Genomic DNA, 19580 nt, shown 5'->3' with positions numbered 1-19580 from the left:
ATCCGCAGGTTTGCGCAAGTACAGACACTCCCCATGTCAGTCTATGGGATTTGGGGAGTGCTGTATCAATGCTGCGGAATTTGCACCTGTGAAAAATGCTGCGGATTTCCCGCAGCCGCAAAGCACTGCACATCAACTATTCCTGCAGATTTTCCTGCAGATTTGCTGCCTTTCTACTACGTAGATACAGGGGGGGAAATCCGCAGGAATAACGCTCGAATTTTGCACGTTTTCGGCAACAATATTGCCTGAAATTCGCAAAAACAGATAGCTGCGGATTCCGGGGAGCTGCTGCATGAACCTGTGGATATTACCTGCAGAAAATTCCGCAGGTACATTTTCTCGTGGGCACAGGGCCTTAGAGCCAGCCATAGGTTAGGTATCTTACACGCATTTTGCAGCCTCTAAGCCCTTACTACGATCATTTACAACACAGAAGTTTGGGTCCTCATTGACTTAGATGGGGTTCCGGGTCTGGGGTTAAGTTCTGGTCAAGTCCGGGTCCCAAACCAAACTTTTAACTAATTTTGGCCAAACCCAGAGAACACAAACATCCAATTATACAGATTTGACCAATTAGGCTCGGTCATTAACGTACAAAGTGGCTTGCTCCTTAAGTCGTTAAACGACTGCAAGTCTGTAAATATGTAACGATTGGTGATGGTTTAGTACCAGCAGTCAACCCGTGTAAATGGACCTCACGTAAACATGGAGATGTCTGAGGGTTTGCTACAATTGTATCCAGATTACACAGGTTGTTAGTTATGTAGACTGGACTCTGGGATGATTGTATTATCTACATCTACGCCGATAAGGGCTTGTTCACATGCTGCATTTAAAAACGTATCATTTTATAACTGCAGCAAAGCAAATGAGATTTCTGAAACCTCATGCACATGCTGCTGATTTTTTCCTTGCAGATTTGAGCCACAGTCTTTTTGCAATTCTGCAGCATGCCCATTCTTTCAGTGGTTCTCATTTATTTAAATGAATGGGGAAAAAATAAAGAGATATGTAAAAATAAGCTGCGAAAACACACAAAACATGAGTATGTTGCACAGAATTTCCCTGCCATCACAAATTTACAAATATACAATGTGTGCACGATCACAGGCTGTAGTAAGTGATTGGGACAGAAATGTTGCTGTGGATACAATTGTAGCAAATCATGGACTATAGTTTTAGTTCTGTATTCTGGGTTATACAACGACATGAAGCAGATACTGAGAAGCGGGGACTGTAACAAAGTGCAGCCCTTTATTAAACGTGTAGTGTTCCTGAACAGAAAAGCTCTGTATACTGCGCCTATGTAATAAGTGTTGTGTCTATATATTATGAGCAGTATTACTCAGTGGCTAGGTAATGATGGAAGTCATGGAGTACTGCAGAGGGCAAGAGTGTTATCTGCTGCCACCCAGTGGACAGAACTGATATTCCTTCAGATTACTGAAGACAAAATACCCTACTTCGATTAATCTGTACTAATGACATAGCTCAATGTACAACAATTCTGCTAGTGCAGAGACCTACATCACTTACATACAAAAACAATTAACACTACAGACCTAACGCAGTGTCACCAACAGACCATTCACAAGTAGTGATGGGCGAACTGTTATATTCTGCATCTACATCGGACACCTAGAATCCATGCATGGACTCCGAACATGGACTGCTCAGGAAAGTCAGCGTTACTGTTCGGGTTCTGCCACCCGGATAACGAAAGAAATTGGAAAGAGAGAGAAAATAAGGAATAAATCAGGACCGTTATACTTCCTGACCTTCCCCGCTGCTGTAACACTACTTCTGGGTCCGATCATTAACGCTCATACATAGACACAGCTTCCCCCACCGCGAGTTCCAGTGTCTGTGATTGTTGCAGTCAGACCACACCCCCCACCCTGTGTGACAGCGTCTGTGATTGGTTGGAATCACACACACTGTTTGCATCCCTACTGTGGTGTGAAAATAAATAAAATATTAAAAATAGCATAGGGCTACAGGCTGCAGCCCCCACCTGTGTGCTTATCTTGGCTATGTATCAAAATAATATGAACCCTATGCTGAATTTTTTTAAAAAAAATAATTTAAAAAAAAAAAAAATAATGTATGTACACACACACATACATATATACATACAGTGCTGGCCAAAAGTATTGGTACCCCTGCAATTCTGTCAGATAATACTCAGTTTCTTCCTGAAAATGATTGCAATCACAAATTCTTTGTTATTATTATCTTCATTTATTTTGCTTGCAATGAAAAAACACAAAAAGAGAATGAAACAAAAATCAAATCATTGCTCATTTCACACAAAACTCCACAAATGGGCCAGACAAAAGTATTGGCACCCTTAGCCTAATACTTGGTTGCACAACCTTTAGCCAAAATAACTGCGAACAAGCGCTTCCGGTAACCATCAATGAGTTTCTTACAATGCTCTGCTGGAATTTTAGACCATTCTTCTTTGGCAAACTGCTCCAGGTCCCTGAGATTTGAAGGGTTCCTTCTCCAAACTGCCATTTTGAGATCTCTCCACATGTGTTCTATGGAATTCAGATCTGGACTCATTGCTGGCCACTTTAGTAGTCTCCAGTGATTTCTATCAAACCATTTTCTAGTGCTTTTTGAAGTGTGTTTTGGGTCATTGTCCTGCTGAAAGACCCATGACCTCTGAGGGAGACCCAGCTTTCTCACACTGGGCCCTACATTATGCTGCAAAATTTGTTGGTAGTCTTCAGACTTCATAATGCCATGCACACGGTCAAGCAGTCCAATGCCAGAGGCAGCAAAGCAAACCCAAAACATCAGGGAACCTCCGCCATGTTTGACTGTAGGGACCGTGTTCTTTTCTTTGAATGCCTCTTTTTTTTTTTTTTTTCTCCTGTAAACTCTGTTGATGGCTTTTCCCAAAAAAGCTCTACTTTTGTCTCATCTGACCAGAGAACATTCTTCCAAAACGTTTTAGGCTTTCTCAGGTAAGTTTTGGCAAACTGCAGCCTGGCTTTTTTATGTCTCGGGGTAAGAAGTGGGGTCTTCCTGGGTATCCTACCATACAGTCCCTTTTTATTCAGATGCTGACTGATACTATGGGTTGACACTGTTGTACCCTCGGACTGCAGGGCAGATTAAACTTGTTTGGATGTTAGTCGAGGTTCTTTATCCACCATCCGCACAATCTTGCTTTGAAATCTCTCGTCAATTTTTCTATTCCTTCCACATCTAGGGAGGTTAGCCACAGTGCCATGGGCTTTAAACTTCTTGATGAGACTGTGCATCGTAGACATAGGAGCTTTCAGGTCTTTGGAGATGGACTTGTAGCCTTGAGGATGCTCATGCTTCCTCACATATTGGATTCTCAAGTCCTCAGACAGTTTTTTTTAAATTTGGCTGGATATGCCGAACCTGGACATCTGCGGGTTTGCCATTCTCTACTGACAAGTCATCACATCAGATCTATGAATGCAGTCCAAGAGTCACAAAAGGGATGCCAGCAAAAAGTGCAACTGAGCTTACACAGGTCAGATTCATAACTCCCCATTAATCACAGTACACTTCTGAGTATTATGCTATTATTAGATGTATGGACATTTTGGGGGGAAAAAATACAATATTTAACAAAAATGTTAATGATTAATGTTCTCAGTTAAAAGAAATATAATCCACTGGCTTTTTTTGTATTTCTTATATGGCTGCCAGGAAGTACAGTGCTGAGCGAGCAGATGAGATTCTCTTCTGTGACTCCGATATCCTGAAAATTGCACGGCCCCCATGTAAGCAGATATCATTCATTCCCGTCAGTCTCTTTATTAGCATTTCTGTCATAAATACTGATTATTTTTTTTTATATTTATTACAAACCAAGTTGTAGAATACATTGTATAGTAAACTAGTTTGTACACCAGACTCACAAATAAACCATAGTCTCCTGATGCCAGATTGTAAAACCCCACAAAAAAAGTGAAAAACTACTTCTGGTCCATATCCATAATAAAGATATAATTAACCCCTTCATCGCTGGGAGATTTTCCATTTTAGTTGTTTCCCCCCCTTCCGAGAACCATAACTTTTTTTATTTTTCTGTCAATCTTGCCATATGAGGGCTTATTTTTTGCGGACCGAGTTGTACATTTATTGCATTTTAAAGAAATGTTGTGGCAACCAAAAAACAATTTTGGCACTTGGATTCTCGCTACACCGTGTACAGATCAAGTTAATTGATTTTATATTTTGATAGATCGGCCATTTCTGAAAGCGGCGATACCGTTATTTTTTTTTTACTTTTATTATCAATGGGACAAAAAGGGGGTGAGTTTAACATTTTTTATTTATTTTACTAGTCCCCCTCGGGGACTTTATGCCTGCACAATCCGATCGCCTGTGCATTTCTGCTGATCAGAGCAGCATTGCTCTGATCAGCAGAAATGCTCATCTCCTGTGAGTGTCAGCACTCTGTTGGCTCTCACAGGAAGCGACTCATGGCAGTGTCAGGGGTCATCAGCTGAGTCCACGCTACCATGACAACAAATTGGCACCCTGCAATTGTGTCACAGGGCCACCGATGGCGGCGGGCAATGGCGTGATCACCACTGCGGCCCTTTAAATCAAGCTGTCAAAGTTTGACAGTGCTATCTAAGGGGTTAACAGGTGCGAGTGGATCTCTGAGCTACCTGTGCCTGTTTGCCACACATGTCTGCTGATCAGAACAGCAGACATGTGCGGGGAATACCATGCGCTTGCTGCCAGAGCCCGAGTTAACCAGAGGGAGGCGACCAAGGATGTACCAGTACGTCCTTGGTTGTAAAGGGGTCAAAGGTAACCAGTCGCTCACACTTTAAGGCTGTGTGCCCATGATGAATATTCCACATTGTGTATTTTTTCTGCATCAAAAATGCAGCGTCTTAAGGGTGCTTTACACGCTGCGACATCGCTACTGATATATATCGTCAAGGTCACGTCGTTAGTGACGCACATCCGGCGCCGGTAGCAACATCGCAGCATGTGACACCAAGGAGCGACGATCAACGATCGCAAAATCGTTCAAAAACTGTGATCGTTCACACGCCGCTCCTTTCCTTAATATCGCTGCTGCCACAGGTACGATGTTGTTCGTCGTTCCTGCGGCATCACACATCGCTATGTGTGGCACCGCAGGAACGACGAACATTTCCTTACCTGCGTTCACCGGCAATGAGGAAGGAAGGAGGTGGGCGGGATGTTATGTCCCGCTCATCTCCGCCCCTCCGCTTTTATTGGCCGCCCGCTTAGTGACGCCGCAGTGACGTCGCTATGATGCCGAACGCACCTCCCCCTTGAAGGAGGGATTGTTCGGCGGTCACAGCGACGTCGCTTACAAGGTATGTGCGTGTGATGCTGCCGTAGCGGTAATGTTTGCTACGGCAGCGAGCACCAAATGTCGCACGAACGACGGGGGCGGGTGCTATCGCGCTCGACATCGCTAGCGATGTCGCAGCGTGTAAAGCACCCTTTACAGTACAAGCAAAGAGGATGGGATTTATAGATATCTCCTGCCCATTGTGCTTCTTTTTACTCAGCATAAACTCATCTGTGGTGCGTGATTCAAATCTGCAACGCGTTAATGAAAATCCGCAGGTAAAAAAATCCACATGCTGTAGTATGTAATCTGCACATGACTATATCAAAGTTTTGTCAAAACCCAATACAAAGAAGTATCCAAAACCAAAGCAGCTTTACTTAAAACATGACACACCAAACAAACAGAGACAAAAACCGCAACATCAAAAATGTAATAAAAAATTAACACAAAAACACAATGAAAAACCCCACAAGCAACCCAATTTACAAAACAGATGCAGAAATTCTTCAGCGTCAAAAACTCACCAAATGATCATCATGGTTATGTAGTCTTGAACTTTTCCCATGACTTTTTAGATCTTTGTTCAGTTATTCCAGTAATATATGTATTTTTTTTTTGGAACTGCATATATTTAAAGGGAACCTATCACACTGTAGATGCAGTCCGATCTATGGACTTCTTAGTATATACGAAGTGAAGCTGTACAGAATGATATATAGGTTTGTCGGAAAAGATTCAGTATAACTTGTATTTTATTCATTGAAATCCCCAGGGTTTGTATAAGAGTCCAGTAGACGGTTTGTATGCACAATCATACAGCTTGGACTGTCAGTCATTAGTAGGGCCGCCCACAGGACTTCTATGCATACAAGCATCAGGGATTTCAGTTAATACAAGTTATACTGTAACTTTCCCAATAATAATGTATATCAATCTGATCAGCTCCTCCTGCTCTATAACATCCTGCCTGCAGATCAGATACCATTAGAAATATGACAGGTTCTCTTTAAGCAAAAACAATGTATATACAGCAGCTCACTAATCCTAGAACTAGTCCTGAGATGCATTTACCCACTAAGGCTGGTTTCACACTACGTCTTTTTAACATGCGTCAGGAACGTTTTTTTGCTGCAAAAGCGGATCCTGCTTTTACAGCAAAAAACGCATGCTAACGCATCTGTTATTTTGCAGGATCCTGTCACTGGATGTTTAGGGGCGGGCATTGGAGTCATGTGATCGGGAGTGAGGGGAACTAGACTGGGAGCCGGCTTCTGACAGCTGCAGACGCTGGTAACCAAGGTAAACATCGGGCTTGGATACCCGATATTTATCTTGGTTACGAGTGTCTGCAGCTGCTAGGAGCAGGGCTGCCTGCACACGTTACCAAGGTAAACATCGGGTAACTAAGAGAAGTGGTTACCCGATATTTACCTTGGTTATGAGTGTCCGCAGCTCTCAGGTGGGAGAGAGAGGGAGTGGAGGAAGGGGGAAAGACAGAGATAGAGAGAGTGAAAGAGGGAGGAGGAGAGACAGATCACGGGAGACCGGTTCTGGGCATGCTCAGTACTTTCTGGGCATGCTCAGTACAAAAGCAGGATCCTGTTACAACGCAACTCAACGCATTCTGCTAGGCAGGATCCAGCACTCATTGAAATGCATTGCAGCTCGCGGCGCAATGTGAAGGATCCTGTGAGATGCGTTATTTTGACAAAGCTAAAAAACGCTACAAGTAGCGTTTTTGAAACATGTTAAAATAACGCAAAAGTACGGATCCTGTGTCTAACGCACGCAAACGCATGCGAACGCAGGTGGACGCGAGTCCATTGCAAATGCATTGAAGTGAAAACGCATTTGCACAGGATCCGTATTTCCGCTAAAATAACGTTCTGGACGGATGTTAAATAAACGTAGTGTGAAACCAGCCTAAGGCTAGTCTGGGTTTAGGGTATATGGGAGATGTTTGAAAGCATCAGAAGACCTGAGAGGTTCAGTGTATAAAAAAAAATAATCCTAGAGCAAAACAAAACAAAACACCATTTGAACCTACTGTGCTGAAAGCCCTCCATATCTTAAATGATAATGCCTGCAGGCACTCTCTTCCAGTATCAGAAACAGTCATCGTTTGTATAAGGTAAACGTGTTTTCGGATATACACTGGGTACGTGACTTTAAAGACTCCTTTAAATTTTTCACTACAGCCATTTGATAAATTCAAAAAAGTTCATTTTTTTCTCATTAATGTACACTCCGCACCCCATCTTGACAGAAAAGTAGACATTTTTGCAAATTTATTAAGACAAGAAAAACTGAAATATCACATGGTCATAAGTATTCAGACCCTTTGCTCAGTATTGAGTAGAAGCACCCTTTTGAGTTACTACAGCCATGAGTCTTCTTGGGAATGATGAATCCTGGAGTTGGGGATCCTCTGCCATTCTTCCTTGCTCTCCAGTTCCGTCAGGTTGGATGGTGAACATTGGTGAACAGCCATTTTCAGGTCTCTCCAGAGATGCTCAATTGGGTTTAGGTCAGGGCTCTGGCTGGGCCAGTCAGAATGGTCACAGAGTTGTTCTGAAGCCACTCCTTTGTTATGTTAGCTGTGTGCTTAGAGTCATTGTTTTGTTGGAAGGTGAACCTTCGGCCAAATCTGAGGTGAAGAGCACTGTGGAAGAGGTTTTCTTCCAGGATATCTCTGTACTTGGCCGCATTCATCTTTCCTTCAATTGCAACTAGTCGTCCTGTCCCTGCAGCTGACAAACACCCCCATAGCATGATGCTGCCACCACCATGTTTCACTGTTGGGATTGTATTGGGCAGGTGATAACAGTGCCTGGTTTTCTCCACACATACCGCTTAGAATTATCACCAAAAAGTTCTCTCTTTGTCTCATCAGACCAGAGAATATTATTTCTCATAGTCTGGGAGTCCTTCTTGTGTTTTTTTGCAAACTCTATGCGGACTTTCATATGTCTTGCACGGTGGAGAAGTTTCCGTCAGGCCACTCTGCCATAAAGGCCCAACTGGTGGAGGTCTGCAGTGATAGTTGATTTTGTGGAACTTTCTCCCTTCTCCCTACAGCATCTCTGGAGCTCAGTCACAGTGATCTTGGGGTTCTTCTTTACCTCTCTCACCAAGGCTCTTCTTGTGAGATTGCTCAGTTTGGCTGGATGGCCAGGTTAGGAACCTTTAGTACTGTAGAAATTCTTTTGTAACCTTGGCCAGATCTATGCCTTGCCACAATTCTGTCTCTGAGCTCCTTGGGCAGTTCCTTTGACCTCATGATTCTCATTTTGTCTGACATGCACTGTGAGCTGTGAGCTCTTATATAGACAGGCGTGTGTCTTTCCAAATCAAGTCCTATCAGTTTAATTAAACACAGCTGGACTCCAATGAAGGAGTAAAACCATCTCAAGGAGGATCACAAGGAAATGGACAGCATGTGACTTAAATATGAGTGTCTGAGCAAAGTTTCTGAAAACTTATCACCATGTGATATTTCAGTTTTTCTTGTTTAATAAATTTACAAAAATGTCTGCATTTCCGTTTTTTTTTCTGTCAAGATGGGGTGAAGTGTAAATTAATGAGAAAAAAAAGGAACTTTTTTTGAATTTACCAAATGGCTGCAATGAAACAAAGTGAAAAATTTAAAGGGATCTGAATATTTTCTGTACCCAGTATATATTATAATTTATATATTATATAATTACACATATACATATTACACATATACATGATATGATGCATGTTGCTGTCAGTGGGGAGAGATCAGGATTCTCATACAATTGAATGGGAGTTATAACAATCTCTGCACGAACAGCTGCATGTGTCAGGAGCTGTTATTTTACATAATTTTAACCCCATTAAGGGGATAGGCAACTGCTACACAGGTATCCCATAAATCTATTTCAGCATACCTTTTTAAAGCACTATTTCTTTTAATCTAAAGTCCTAGACCGTAGTATTATACTTAATCGCTGGGGTCTTCCCCTTTTATAGGCGCCGCTCTGGTCCCACAGCGCCATCTTGTGACCACAACTTCTAACATCCCGAAGTTAGAGGTAACGGTCACAAACTCTCAATGTAACTCAGAGCCAGAATAACACTCTCATTAACTTGTACTGAAAAGTGACCTCCAGCTTGCTCCCGCAAACACTGGAGAGATCCGGCAGGTCACAAACTACTGGAGATCGTCAGGAACAGCGACGATAGAAGGTGAAGACGGCGGTGGGAAAATTGAAGACTAAGTGCAGGGAATTTAGAGTAGAAGTACCTCTCCAGCAGTGCAATAAAAGAACGCTGGAGCGGTGTTTTAAGTAAAGACTGGGCCATATCAGTTATCTATGGCTGTTGGATTAGAGTTCTGTGAAACGTCTCTTGTCTGACAGCATATCCAGCTCTACTAGGGCATCAGGTCTGGGGCAATGTCTTCTTCATTTGTGGCATGACTCCCGTGATGTCGCACCAGGTCAGCTATTTAAAAGAAGAGCCATGGATGCAGGTAAGAGGTGGTTCTGAGGGGTCCTGTCCAAAGGCAATGGAATATTGATGTGGCCGCTGAGCCAGGTCCTGTGAATTGATTCAGAACATCTCTACTTTTAGGGGCTTACAATTTTTTTTCCTTTTATAACTGACTTTATAAAAGCATATACCCCAGAGCAAAATTTTGCAGTAAATGATTAACTAATCAATTTCAAACAGTGTCTTTCATTTCAACAGTTTAAACCAGGGGTGGGGAACCTTTTTTCTGTCGGGGGCCATTTGGAAATTTCTACCAACCTTCGGGGGCCGCACAAAATTATCAATGTTTCAATGACCCTGCTATATTGGGTGAAGCAATTAATTAACTGGGGGCATGGGGCTGGGGGCACAGACACCACACGCGGGGCTGGGGGCACAGACACCACACGCGGGGCTGGGGGCACAGACACCACACGCGGGGCTGGGGGCACAGACACCACTGTGGGGAGGCACAGACATCACTGTGGGGAGGCACAGACATCACTGTGGGGAAGGCACAGACATCACTGTGGGGAAGGCACAGACATCACTGTGGGGAAGGCACAGACATCACTGTGGGGAAGGCACAGACATCACTGTGGGGAAGGCACAGACATCACTGTGGGGAGGCACAGACATCACTGGGGGGGAGGCACAGACATCACTGTGGGGAGGCACAGACATCACTGTGGGGAGGCACAGACATCACTGTGGGGAGGCACAGACATCACTGTGGGGAGGCACAGACATCACTGTGGGGAAGGCACAGACATCACTGTGGGGAAGGCACAGACATCACTGTGGGGAAGGCACAGACATCACTGTGGGGAAGGCACAGACATCACTGTGGGGAAGGCACAGACATCACTGTGGGGAAGGCACAGACATCACTGTGGGGAAGGCACAGACATCACTGTGGGGAAGGCACAGACATCACTGTGGGGAAGGCACAGACATCACTGTGGGGAAGGCACAGACATCACTGTGGGGAAGGCACAGACATCACTGTGGGGAAGGCACAGACATCACTGTGGGGAAGGCACAGACATCACTGTGGGGAAGGCACAGACATCACTGTGGGGAAGGCACAGACATCACTGTGGGGAAGGCACAGACATCACTGTGGGGAGGCACAGACATCACTGTGGGGAGGCACAGACATCACTGTGGGGGAGGCACAGACATCACTGTGGGGGAGGCACAGACATCACTGTGGGGGAGGCACAGACATCACTGTGGGGAGGCACAGACATCACTGAGGGGAGGCACAGACATCACTGAGGGGAGGCACAGACATCACTGAGGGGAGGCACAGACATCACTGAGGGGAGGCACAGACATCACTGAGGGGAGGCACAGACATCACTGTGGGGAGGCACAGACATCACTGGGGGGGAGGCACAGACATCACTGGGGGGGAGGCACAGACATCACTGGGGGGGAGGCACAGACATCACTGGGGGGGAGGCACAGACATCACTGGGGGGGAGGCACAGACATCACTGGGGGGGAGGCACAGACATCACTGGGGGGGAGGCACAGACATCACTGGGGGGGAGGCACAGACATCACTGGGGGGGAGGCACAGACATCACTGGGGGGGAGGCACAGACATCACTGGGGGGGAGGCACAGACATCACTGGGGGGGAGGCACAGACATCACTGGGGGGGAGGCACAGACATCACTGGGGGGGAGGCACAGACATCACTGGGGGGGAGGCACAGACATCACTGGGGGGGAGGCACAGACATCACTGGGGGGGAGGCACAGACATCACTGGGGGGGAGGCACAGACATCACTGGGGGGGAGGCACAGACATCACTGGGGGGGAGGCACAGACATCACTGGGGGGAGGCACAGACATCACTGGGGGGGAGGCACAGACATCACTGGGGGGGAGGCACACACGACTGGGGGGGCTGCACACACGACTGGGGGGGCTGCACACACGACTGGGGGGGGTGCACATAGGACTGGGGGGGTGCACACAGGACTGGGGGGGTGCACACAGGACTGGGGGGGTGCACACAGGACTGGGGGGGGTGCACACAGGACTGGGGGGGTGCACACAGGACTGGGGGGGTGCACACAGGACTGGGGGGGTGCACACAGGACTGGGGGGGGTGCACACAGGACTGGGGGGGTGCACACAGGACTGGGGGGGTGCACACAGGACTGGGGGGGTGCACACAGGACTGGGGGGGTGCACACAGGACTGAGGGGGTGCACACAGGACTGAGGGGGTGCACACAGGACTGAGGGGGTGCACACAGGACTGGGTGATGGGCTGCACATAGGATTGTGTGGGGGTGCACACAGGACATTGGGGGGCTGCACACAGGACTGGGGGACGGGTGCACACAGGACTGGGGGACGGGTGCACACAGGACTGGGGGACGGGTGCACACAGGACTGGGGGACGGGTGCACACAGGACTGGGGGACGGGTGCACACAGGACTGGGGGACGGGTGCACACAGGACTGGGGGGGCTGCACACAGGACTGGGGGGGCTGCACACAGGACTGGGGGGGCTGCACACAGGACTGGGGGGGGGCTGCACACAGGACTGGGGGGGCTGCACACAGGACTGGGGGGGCTGCACACAGGACTGGGGGGGGCTGCACACAGGACTGGGGGGGGCTGCACACAGGACTGGGGGGGCTGCACACAGGACTGGGGGGGCTGCACACAGGACTGGGGGGGTGCACACAGGACTGAGGGGTGCACACAGGACTGAGGGGGTGCACACAGGACTGGGGGGTGCACACAGGACTGGGTGATGGGCTGCACATAGGATTGTGTGGGGGTGCACACAGGACATTGGGGGGGCTGCACACAGGACTGGGGGAGGGGTGCACACAGGACATTGGGGGCCACACTGCGCTGAGAGTTTCATGCAACTCTGGGGGAGAGGGTTTACAGAACTGGTGTGGGGAGGCACAAAGCATTGGGAAGGGCACATAGCAGCAGAGGGTCGGCGCTGGACTCACAGCAGCATTGCACTCACATCACCGGAGTGCAGGAGCCGGACACACTGCATCAGAAGGAGAAGGCAGGCACTGATCTCCGGAGGGCAGGGGGCGGACACACAAGGCAGGAAGCTGAGGCTGCTGTGGACCCGCCCACAATTGGCACTGGCCGACGGGAGAACACATTGCAGCACAAACAGCAATGTGTGGATTTAAAGGGCCGGCGGCAGCAAACTCCGGTGACAGCACCAGCACTGCCTCCCCCGGGAATCTGCCCGGGGGCCACATAAAAGGTCATGGCGGGCCGCATGCGGCCCGCGGGCCGGAGGTTCCCCACCCCTGGTTTAAACCCTCAAACAAAGGAAAAATATAAAAGTTATATGGCAGTACCACTGGGACATACTGAGAAAATATTAAAAATGTGATCCACTGGAGTGCCTTAAAATCTTACAATTGTAAGGGTATCTTACTTTGTAGCAATATTATAAAGGGGATTTCCAGGTTAGGGTTAATATTCGACAGCCATTATAAGATGACGAATTCTAAAGGGGGTTTTACACGCAACGACATCGCTAACGAGAGGTCGTTGGGGTCACGGAATTCGTGACGCACATCCGGCCTCTTTAGTGACATCGTTGCGTGTGACATGTACGAGCGACTGCTAACAATGCAAAATACTCACCAAATCGTTGATTGTTGACATGTCGCCCATTTCCCAAATGTCGTTGCTGGTGCTGGACGCAGGTTGTTGGTCGTTCCTGAGGCAGCACACATCGCTACGTGTGACACCATGGGAACGAAGAACCCCACCGTACCTGCGTCCTCCAGCAACGAGGTGGGCGTGACTTTCATGCGGCTGCTCTCCGCCCCTCCGCTTCTATTGGACGCCTGCCGTGTGACGTCAATGTGACGCCGCACGAACCGCCCCTTTAGAAAAGAGGCTGTTCGCCGGCCACAGTGACGTCGCTAGGAAGGTAAGTCCATGTGACTGGTACTAGAGATTTTGTGCACCACGGGCAGCGATTTGCCCGTGACGCACAAACGACGGGGGCGGGTGCTTTCACGAGAGACATTGCTAGCTATGTCGCTGCGTGAAAAGCAGCCTTAAGAGTGTGTAATATACACATTGTTAGGATGCCGCTCTGCTTTGCTGGTTCAAGTGGTCGCTATGTAACCACTCAGATGGGATTTTCATATATTCATGCAGATTAGCATCAAGTTTAGACTTGATATAGTCTCTCCCACCGTTTCTCAATGTTCCGATGTAGAAATGAGTTGACACCTGACCTCAAGCATACAAACTGCATGTGAGTCACATGACAACCACTTCAGCCAGCAAGTGGAGAAGAATCCTAATAGTGTACATATTATACTCTCTTAGGGTACACTTTCTCAGCAACAGTAAGATAGAGAATCTTGATTTGGAAAAGCCTTTTAAAGGATACTAACACCTCTAAACTAGAAATTACATACACTTTCCATACTGGCGCCATTCCAGCGATGTCGGTGCCAAGTGTCCTATGACCTTTTTAGGTCACGTGAGCCCCTAGCCATGTAGTCTGCCCCAACAAACATTTGTGAAAGAATGTCTCATCATACAAAGCGCACTTAAATCAAAAGTGTTATCGTAATAAGACGTCACCATTGTAACAAGTCTTTTCATGAAATTTCTTCCCTTCTAAAATATTCCACAATTATCTGAGTATTATTGAAAAGTGGCAGCATTTAGGAACTAAAGGAAGTCAGCCACGAAGTGAAGACCACCTAAAGTTACAGTGCAGGGTGAATAATTATGGCCAACACTCTGCTGACTTCAAACCTTTTCTGATATAAACATGTGTTCAGACTGTACACCAGGAGCTTTATGACATGGGTTTCCATTTCTGATTAACTGCATGACAGCCTTAGATCACCAAGCACAATGCCGAGGATTGGATGGAGTGGTGTAAAGCACGCCGCCACTGGACTGTTCTGTGGAGTGATCAATAATGATTCTCTATCTGCCAGGAAAATACTACCTGCCCGACTATATTGTGCCAACTATAACGTTTGGTGGAGGAAGGATAATGCTATGAACTTGTTTTACTTGGTTCCAGTAGAAAACATTTTCGACAATTACCGTATTTTTCGCTTTATAAGACGCACCTGATTAAAAGATGCACCCCCAAATTTGGTGAAGGAAAAAAGATTTTTTTTAATAAATGGGCTCAGTCTTATAATGCCAGTGTCCGTCAAACAAATCATAGAGGGTATATGTCCCTCATAGCCCCCCATCCTAAAATTAGCCCCCTTAATGTGGATATGGCCGCCTTATATTGAATATAGCCCCCTTGTGCTGGCACACGTCCCCCAGTGATGCCACATGTCCCCTATTGCTGGCACACGTCCCCTATGGCTGGCACACGGCCCCCTGTGGCTGGCACCGGCCCCTATTACTGCCCATGGCCCCCTGTGGCTGGCACATGGCCCCTATTGCTGCCCATGGCCCCACACGGCCCCTTTTGCTGTCCATGGCCCCCTGTGGATGGCACACATCACCCTGTTTTTGATATGGCCCCCATGCTGCTGCTTATAGTAAAATAAACTCTTTCCTTACCTTCTCCAGCACTGTCCTCCCTCGTGTCTCCCTCCGTGCTGCTGAGCTCCTGTACTTTCTGGTTCTCGGTGCCGGTCATGTGATCGGCACAGCAGAGTGACATCTCTGCGTGCATGATCACAGCGGCAGGAGGGAACCACCGGAAGCCACGCCGGCGGAGGTAAGGAAAGAGTTTTTTATTTCACTATGGGCAGCAGCATGGGGGCCATATCTAACACAGGGGGGGGGGGGGGGCATGTGCCATGAAAGGGGCGCACAGGCACATATAATATGCGTCACTCCCCCAGCCCGTCACCGCGGTGTGGTTTCAGCACCACGGTGATGGACAGCGGCAGTGCAAATTATATGAGCGGGAACAGGAGATCACCCGCTGCAGCCTTCACCAGCTCACCAGCCTCCCTCAGCCTCCAGCACCGCTCCAGAGCTGCCCCCACCTCCCCTGGACCCTGCAGTATATGATCCGTATATTCGGATTATAAGACGCACCCCCTACTTTCCCCCAAAATTTGCGGGAACAAAAGTGCGTCTTATAAAGCGAATAACAAGGTATATGCCTCCAACTTTGTGTGAAAAGCTTGAGAAAGCCTTTTTTTGTTTTCCCCAGTGCATAGAGCGAGGTGCATAAAGATATGGTTGGGTGACTGATGTGGAAGAACTTGACTGGTCCACACAGAACCCTGACCTCAGCCCCAACGAACATCTTGAAGTAAAACGGAGAGAGCCATAGCCAGGTCCTCTTTTCCAGCAAAAGCTCACCTGGATGAATGGGCAAAACTTCCCACAGACACACTCCAAAATCTTATATAAAGGCTTCCTGGAAGGACTATTATATCTGCAAACAACTCCATACTAATGCCTATGGATTTAGAGTGGGATTACACAAAAGCTGTAGGTGTCCCATTACTTTTGTACATAGGAGACGTTTGGCTTCTCTGACATCAGACAACATGAAGAGTCTAGTATGCACATAAAAGGTATACAAATCGTATACATATGGCCATATGACAACCCGCTTACTCCGGGAATACCAGGGAATTAGGACTGCACTTGAACAACCCCTTCAAATGTAGCCTGTTAATGTCACTTTCTGTGTACGTCTGAAAATCAGAAGGAAACGTACTGCAACATAGGTCACCGATATGGGATGAAATATTAATAGAGGGAATGTGCTTTTTGGCCATAGTTTAGGAGGACGTCTTACCTTCATCTACGGTGAAATCGCAGCTTTTGTCATTGTAGAAAAGGATTTTCTTCTTATCTGGTCTTGTCACAAAGATAATTTGGTCCCCCAAAGCCTTGTGGAAAGAAATACAGAGAATTGGTACAATGACACACACATACACATACACACACACACGTTAGATAAGAAGCCTTCTCTTTTATACCTTGTGGGTTTTCAGCCATGATGCCAAATTATATACCGATATACCGTAGGCAGAGACTTACCGGAGTCAGGGGCCTGCAGCACATTTATTAGTGGTCACAGAAAGTCATGTAGTACAAACCTCTAGAGATGTGAAATGTCTCATATCCAATTATACTATATGTATCAGTCAGTCAATCTATGCAGCTCTGTTATTGATTGTTGTCACACACAAGCCATTCGGCTTTAAAAGAACTGTTGCAGAATGGTTGTGATCCCCTAAATGTGCTCTAAGGCTACACATTCTCCCCACTGTTAGATTTAGGCTACTTTCACACTTGCGTTGAACGGCATCCGTTGCATTGCGTTGTGTGACGGATACAACAGATGCGTTGCATATAGTGGCACAACGGATGCTACAGATCGTACAAAACAACGGAAAGCTTTTTTTTGTTTTATTTATTTATTTTTTTTATTCTTTACAGTTTTACCGGCAGCAGACTATTGTGAACGATCAGCTGATCGCTCTCAATAGCCGGCGGCCGGTCGCTCAGCTGAGCGCTGTCACTTGCCGGCGGCCAGGCATGCCGGCGGGCGGGCGCTCAGCTGAACGTTCGGCCACTGCGACACAAAATAAAGTTTGATTTAAAAAAAAAAATAACGAACATGCGCAGTGAAATCCTACGGATGCGTCAAGTGACTTCCGGTATCGGGCGGTAAGTAAAAGTTTACCGCGATCGCGCTTATAATGGCGCTGTCACATATTGACAGCGCCATATAAGGGGTTAAACGGCACGAGCAGATAACGATTCTGCTCGTGCCTAGCAGGCACACATCTCAGCTTTGAAAATCAGCTGAGATGTGTGCCGATCGCAGCATGATGCTGCCGGCAGACCACGGGCAGTAACGTTATGACCGCAAGGACGTAATTTTATGACCCGCGGTCGTTAAGGGGTTAAAGGGAACCGGTCACCTAAAATATGCATTCTGACCTATCTGCAGACACATGTGTGCCCTAATTACACCTTCCTACCCATCCCTGTGTTATAAAATTGTATAATATGAATGTAATAAAAAACGTTTTATTACCTTCATTTTCCTATGTAAATAGCAGGGAATATGGTCACAGGGGCAGCACCTTGCCCTGCATACTTTCCGTGGTATCACGCCCCTGTGGGTGCGATACTATGGAGTCACATGAGCAACGCCACCGTCGCTCATTCTATCCTGCGTGCGTTTACACTTACTATTGCAGCAGGCTTCTCTTCCGGGTTCTCCTTGTCAGTTTCAGACGCGCACTGCGCATGCGCAGTGCACGTCTGAAGACGGTGCGTGAACACCTGGAAGCCTGCCACAATGCACGCAGGATAGAATGAGCGACAGTGACGTTGGTCATGTGACTCCATAGTATCACGCCCACAGGGATGGGTTGGGAGGTGTAATTAGGGCACACATGCTTCTGCTGATAGGTCAGAACGCATATTCTAGGTGACAGGTTCCCTTTAAGCTCCAGTAGCTTTATCATTAGTGGATCTGAGCAGAACATGAGCTATAGTCCGACCCCGCCCCCTTCTGGGATTAGTAGCTTCAGTCTATGGAAACGTACACTGAAAGCATGATGTGGGCGGGGGCAGCTTGTTGACCTCTGCTACATGTTAAAACTAAACTCTTTGATATTGTCAGAACGGCTGCAGCCAGTAATCTAAGTGATACATCGTTGGGTTCATAGTCTCTTTGCCGACATCATGCCGCTCTCAGATTAGGTAGCAAAAACTTGTTGACAGATTCCCTTTACCAAAAAAAAAAAAAAAAAAAATAGTATTGCTTGAAGGAGCAGGTTTTGACATGGACATTACACTACAGCCAAGTTCTGATCACAACCTTTTCTCTACTGATTTTTGGTAAGTGAAATATAAATCGTGGAACCCTGTGTGACTTCATATGAATGTCTCCACATGTACAAGTCTAGCAGTATTCAAGCCAGGATAGATGCAGACGCTGATGAGGAGGATTTCATGGCAACACTGTACCTTCTAGAAATCACAACAGTGGCTGGCATCAGATTCTGTCAGAAGTGCATCCTCAGGCTTTAAGCCTGCTTTACATGTTAGGATTCTGCATAATATTCTGCATGATATCGTATGCGATCGTAACCGCACCCATCGTATGTGCAGCACGTTCAATTTGTTGAATGCGCCGCACAAACGATTACCCCCTGTCACACGTACTTACCCGTCCATACGACCTCGATGTGGGCGGCGAACGTCCACTTCCTGGAGTGGGAGGGACGTTCGGCGCCACATCGACGTCACGCGGCAGCCGGCCAATAGAAGCTGAGGGGCGGAGCTGAGCGAGACGTAAACATCCCGCCCACCTCCTTCCTTCCGCATTGCTGGCGGGAGCCGCAGGACGCAGGTAAGATTTGCTCATCGTTCCCGGGGTGTCACACACTGTGATGTGTGCTACCCCGGGTACGATGAACAACCTGACGTTCAATTCATGAGAAATGAACGATGTGCGTGCGATGAACGTTTTACTGTTCAATCGCACGTACCGGTCACACATTACAATGTACCTTACGATGCCGGATGTGCGTCACTTACGACGTGACCCCACCGACACATCGCAAGATATATTGAAGTGTGTAAAGCGGGCTTTAGGCCTATGATATCCACTAATTATATACAGTACTTATCAGTGCACAGAAGTAAGAAACTAAAGAACTGTTTGCTTCACAATTGTAATGGCACTAATACTTCCTCTAGGGAGTTTTCTTTTTTGCATCACTCTTGATGATTGCTATGGAGAAGGTG

At 47.2% G+C, this 19580-nt stretch overlaps 1 protein-coding gene across 1 annotated transcript in view; it reads right to left on the bottom strand.

The window, feature by feature from the left end:
* GTF2E2 (general transcription factor IIE subunit 2) overlaps positions 1 to 19580 on the bottom strand; it is an 86502-nt gene that overhangs the window by 6739 nt on the left and 60183 nt on the right. Inside the window, exon 6 of the mRNA XM_075337767.1 lies at positions 16606 to 16699. Within this exon, the coding sequence (XP_075193882.1) occupies positions 16606 to 16699 (94 nt within the window). The remainder of the gene's footprint in view (positions 1 to 16605; positions 16700 to 19580) is intronic.

This window comes from Anomaloglossus baeobatrachus, chromosome 1 (genome assembly GCF_048569485.1).
Source record: "Anomaloglossus baeobatrachus isolate aAnoBae1 chromosome 1, aAnoBae1.hap1, whole genome shotgun sequence".
Classification (NCBI taxonomy): domain Eukaryota; kingdom Metazoa; phylum Chordata; class Amphibia; order Anura; family Aromobatidae; genus Anomaloglossus; species Anomaloglossus baeobatrachus.
This window is presented reverse-complemented; position numbering and strand designations above follow the sequence as displayed.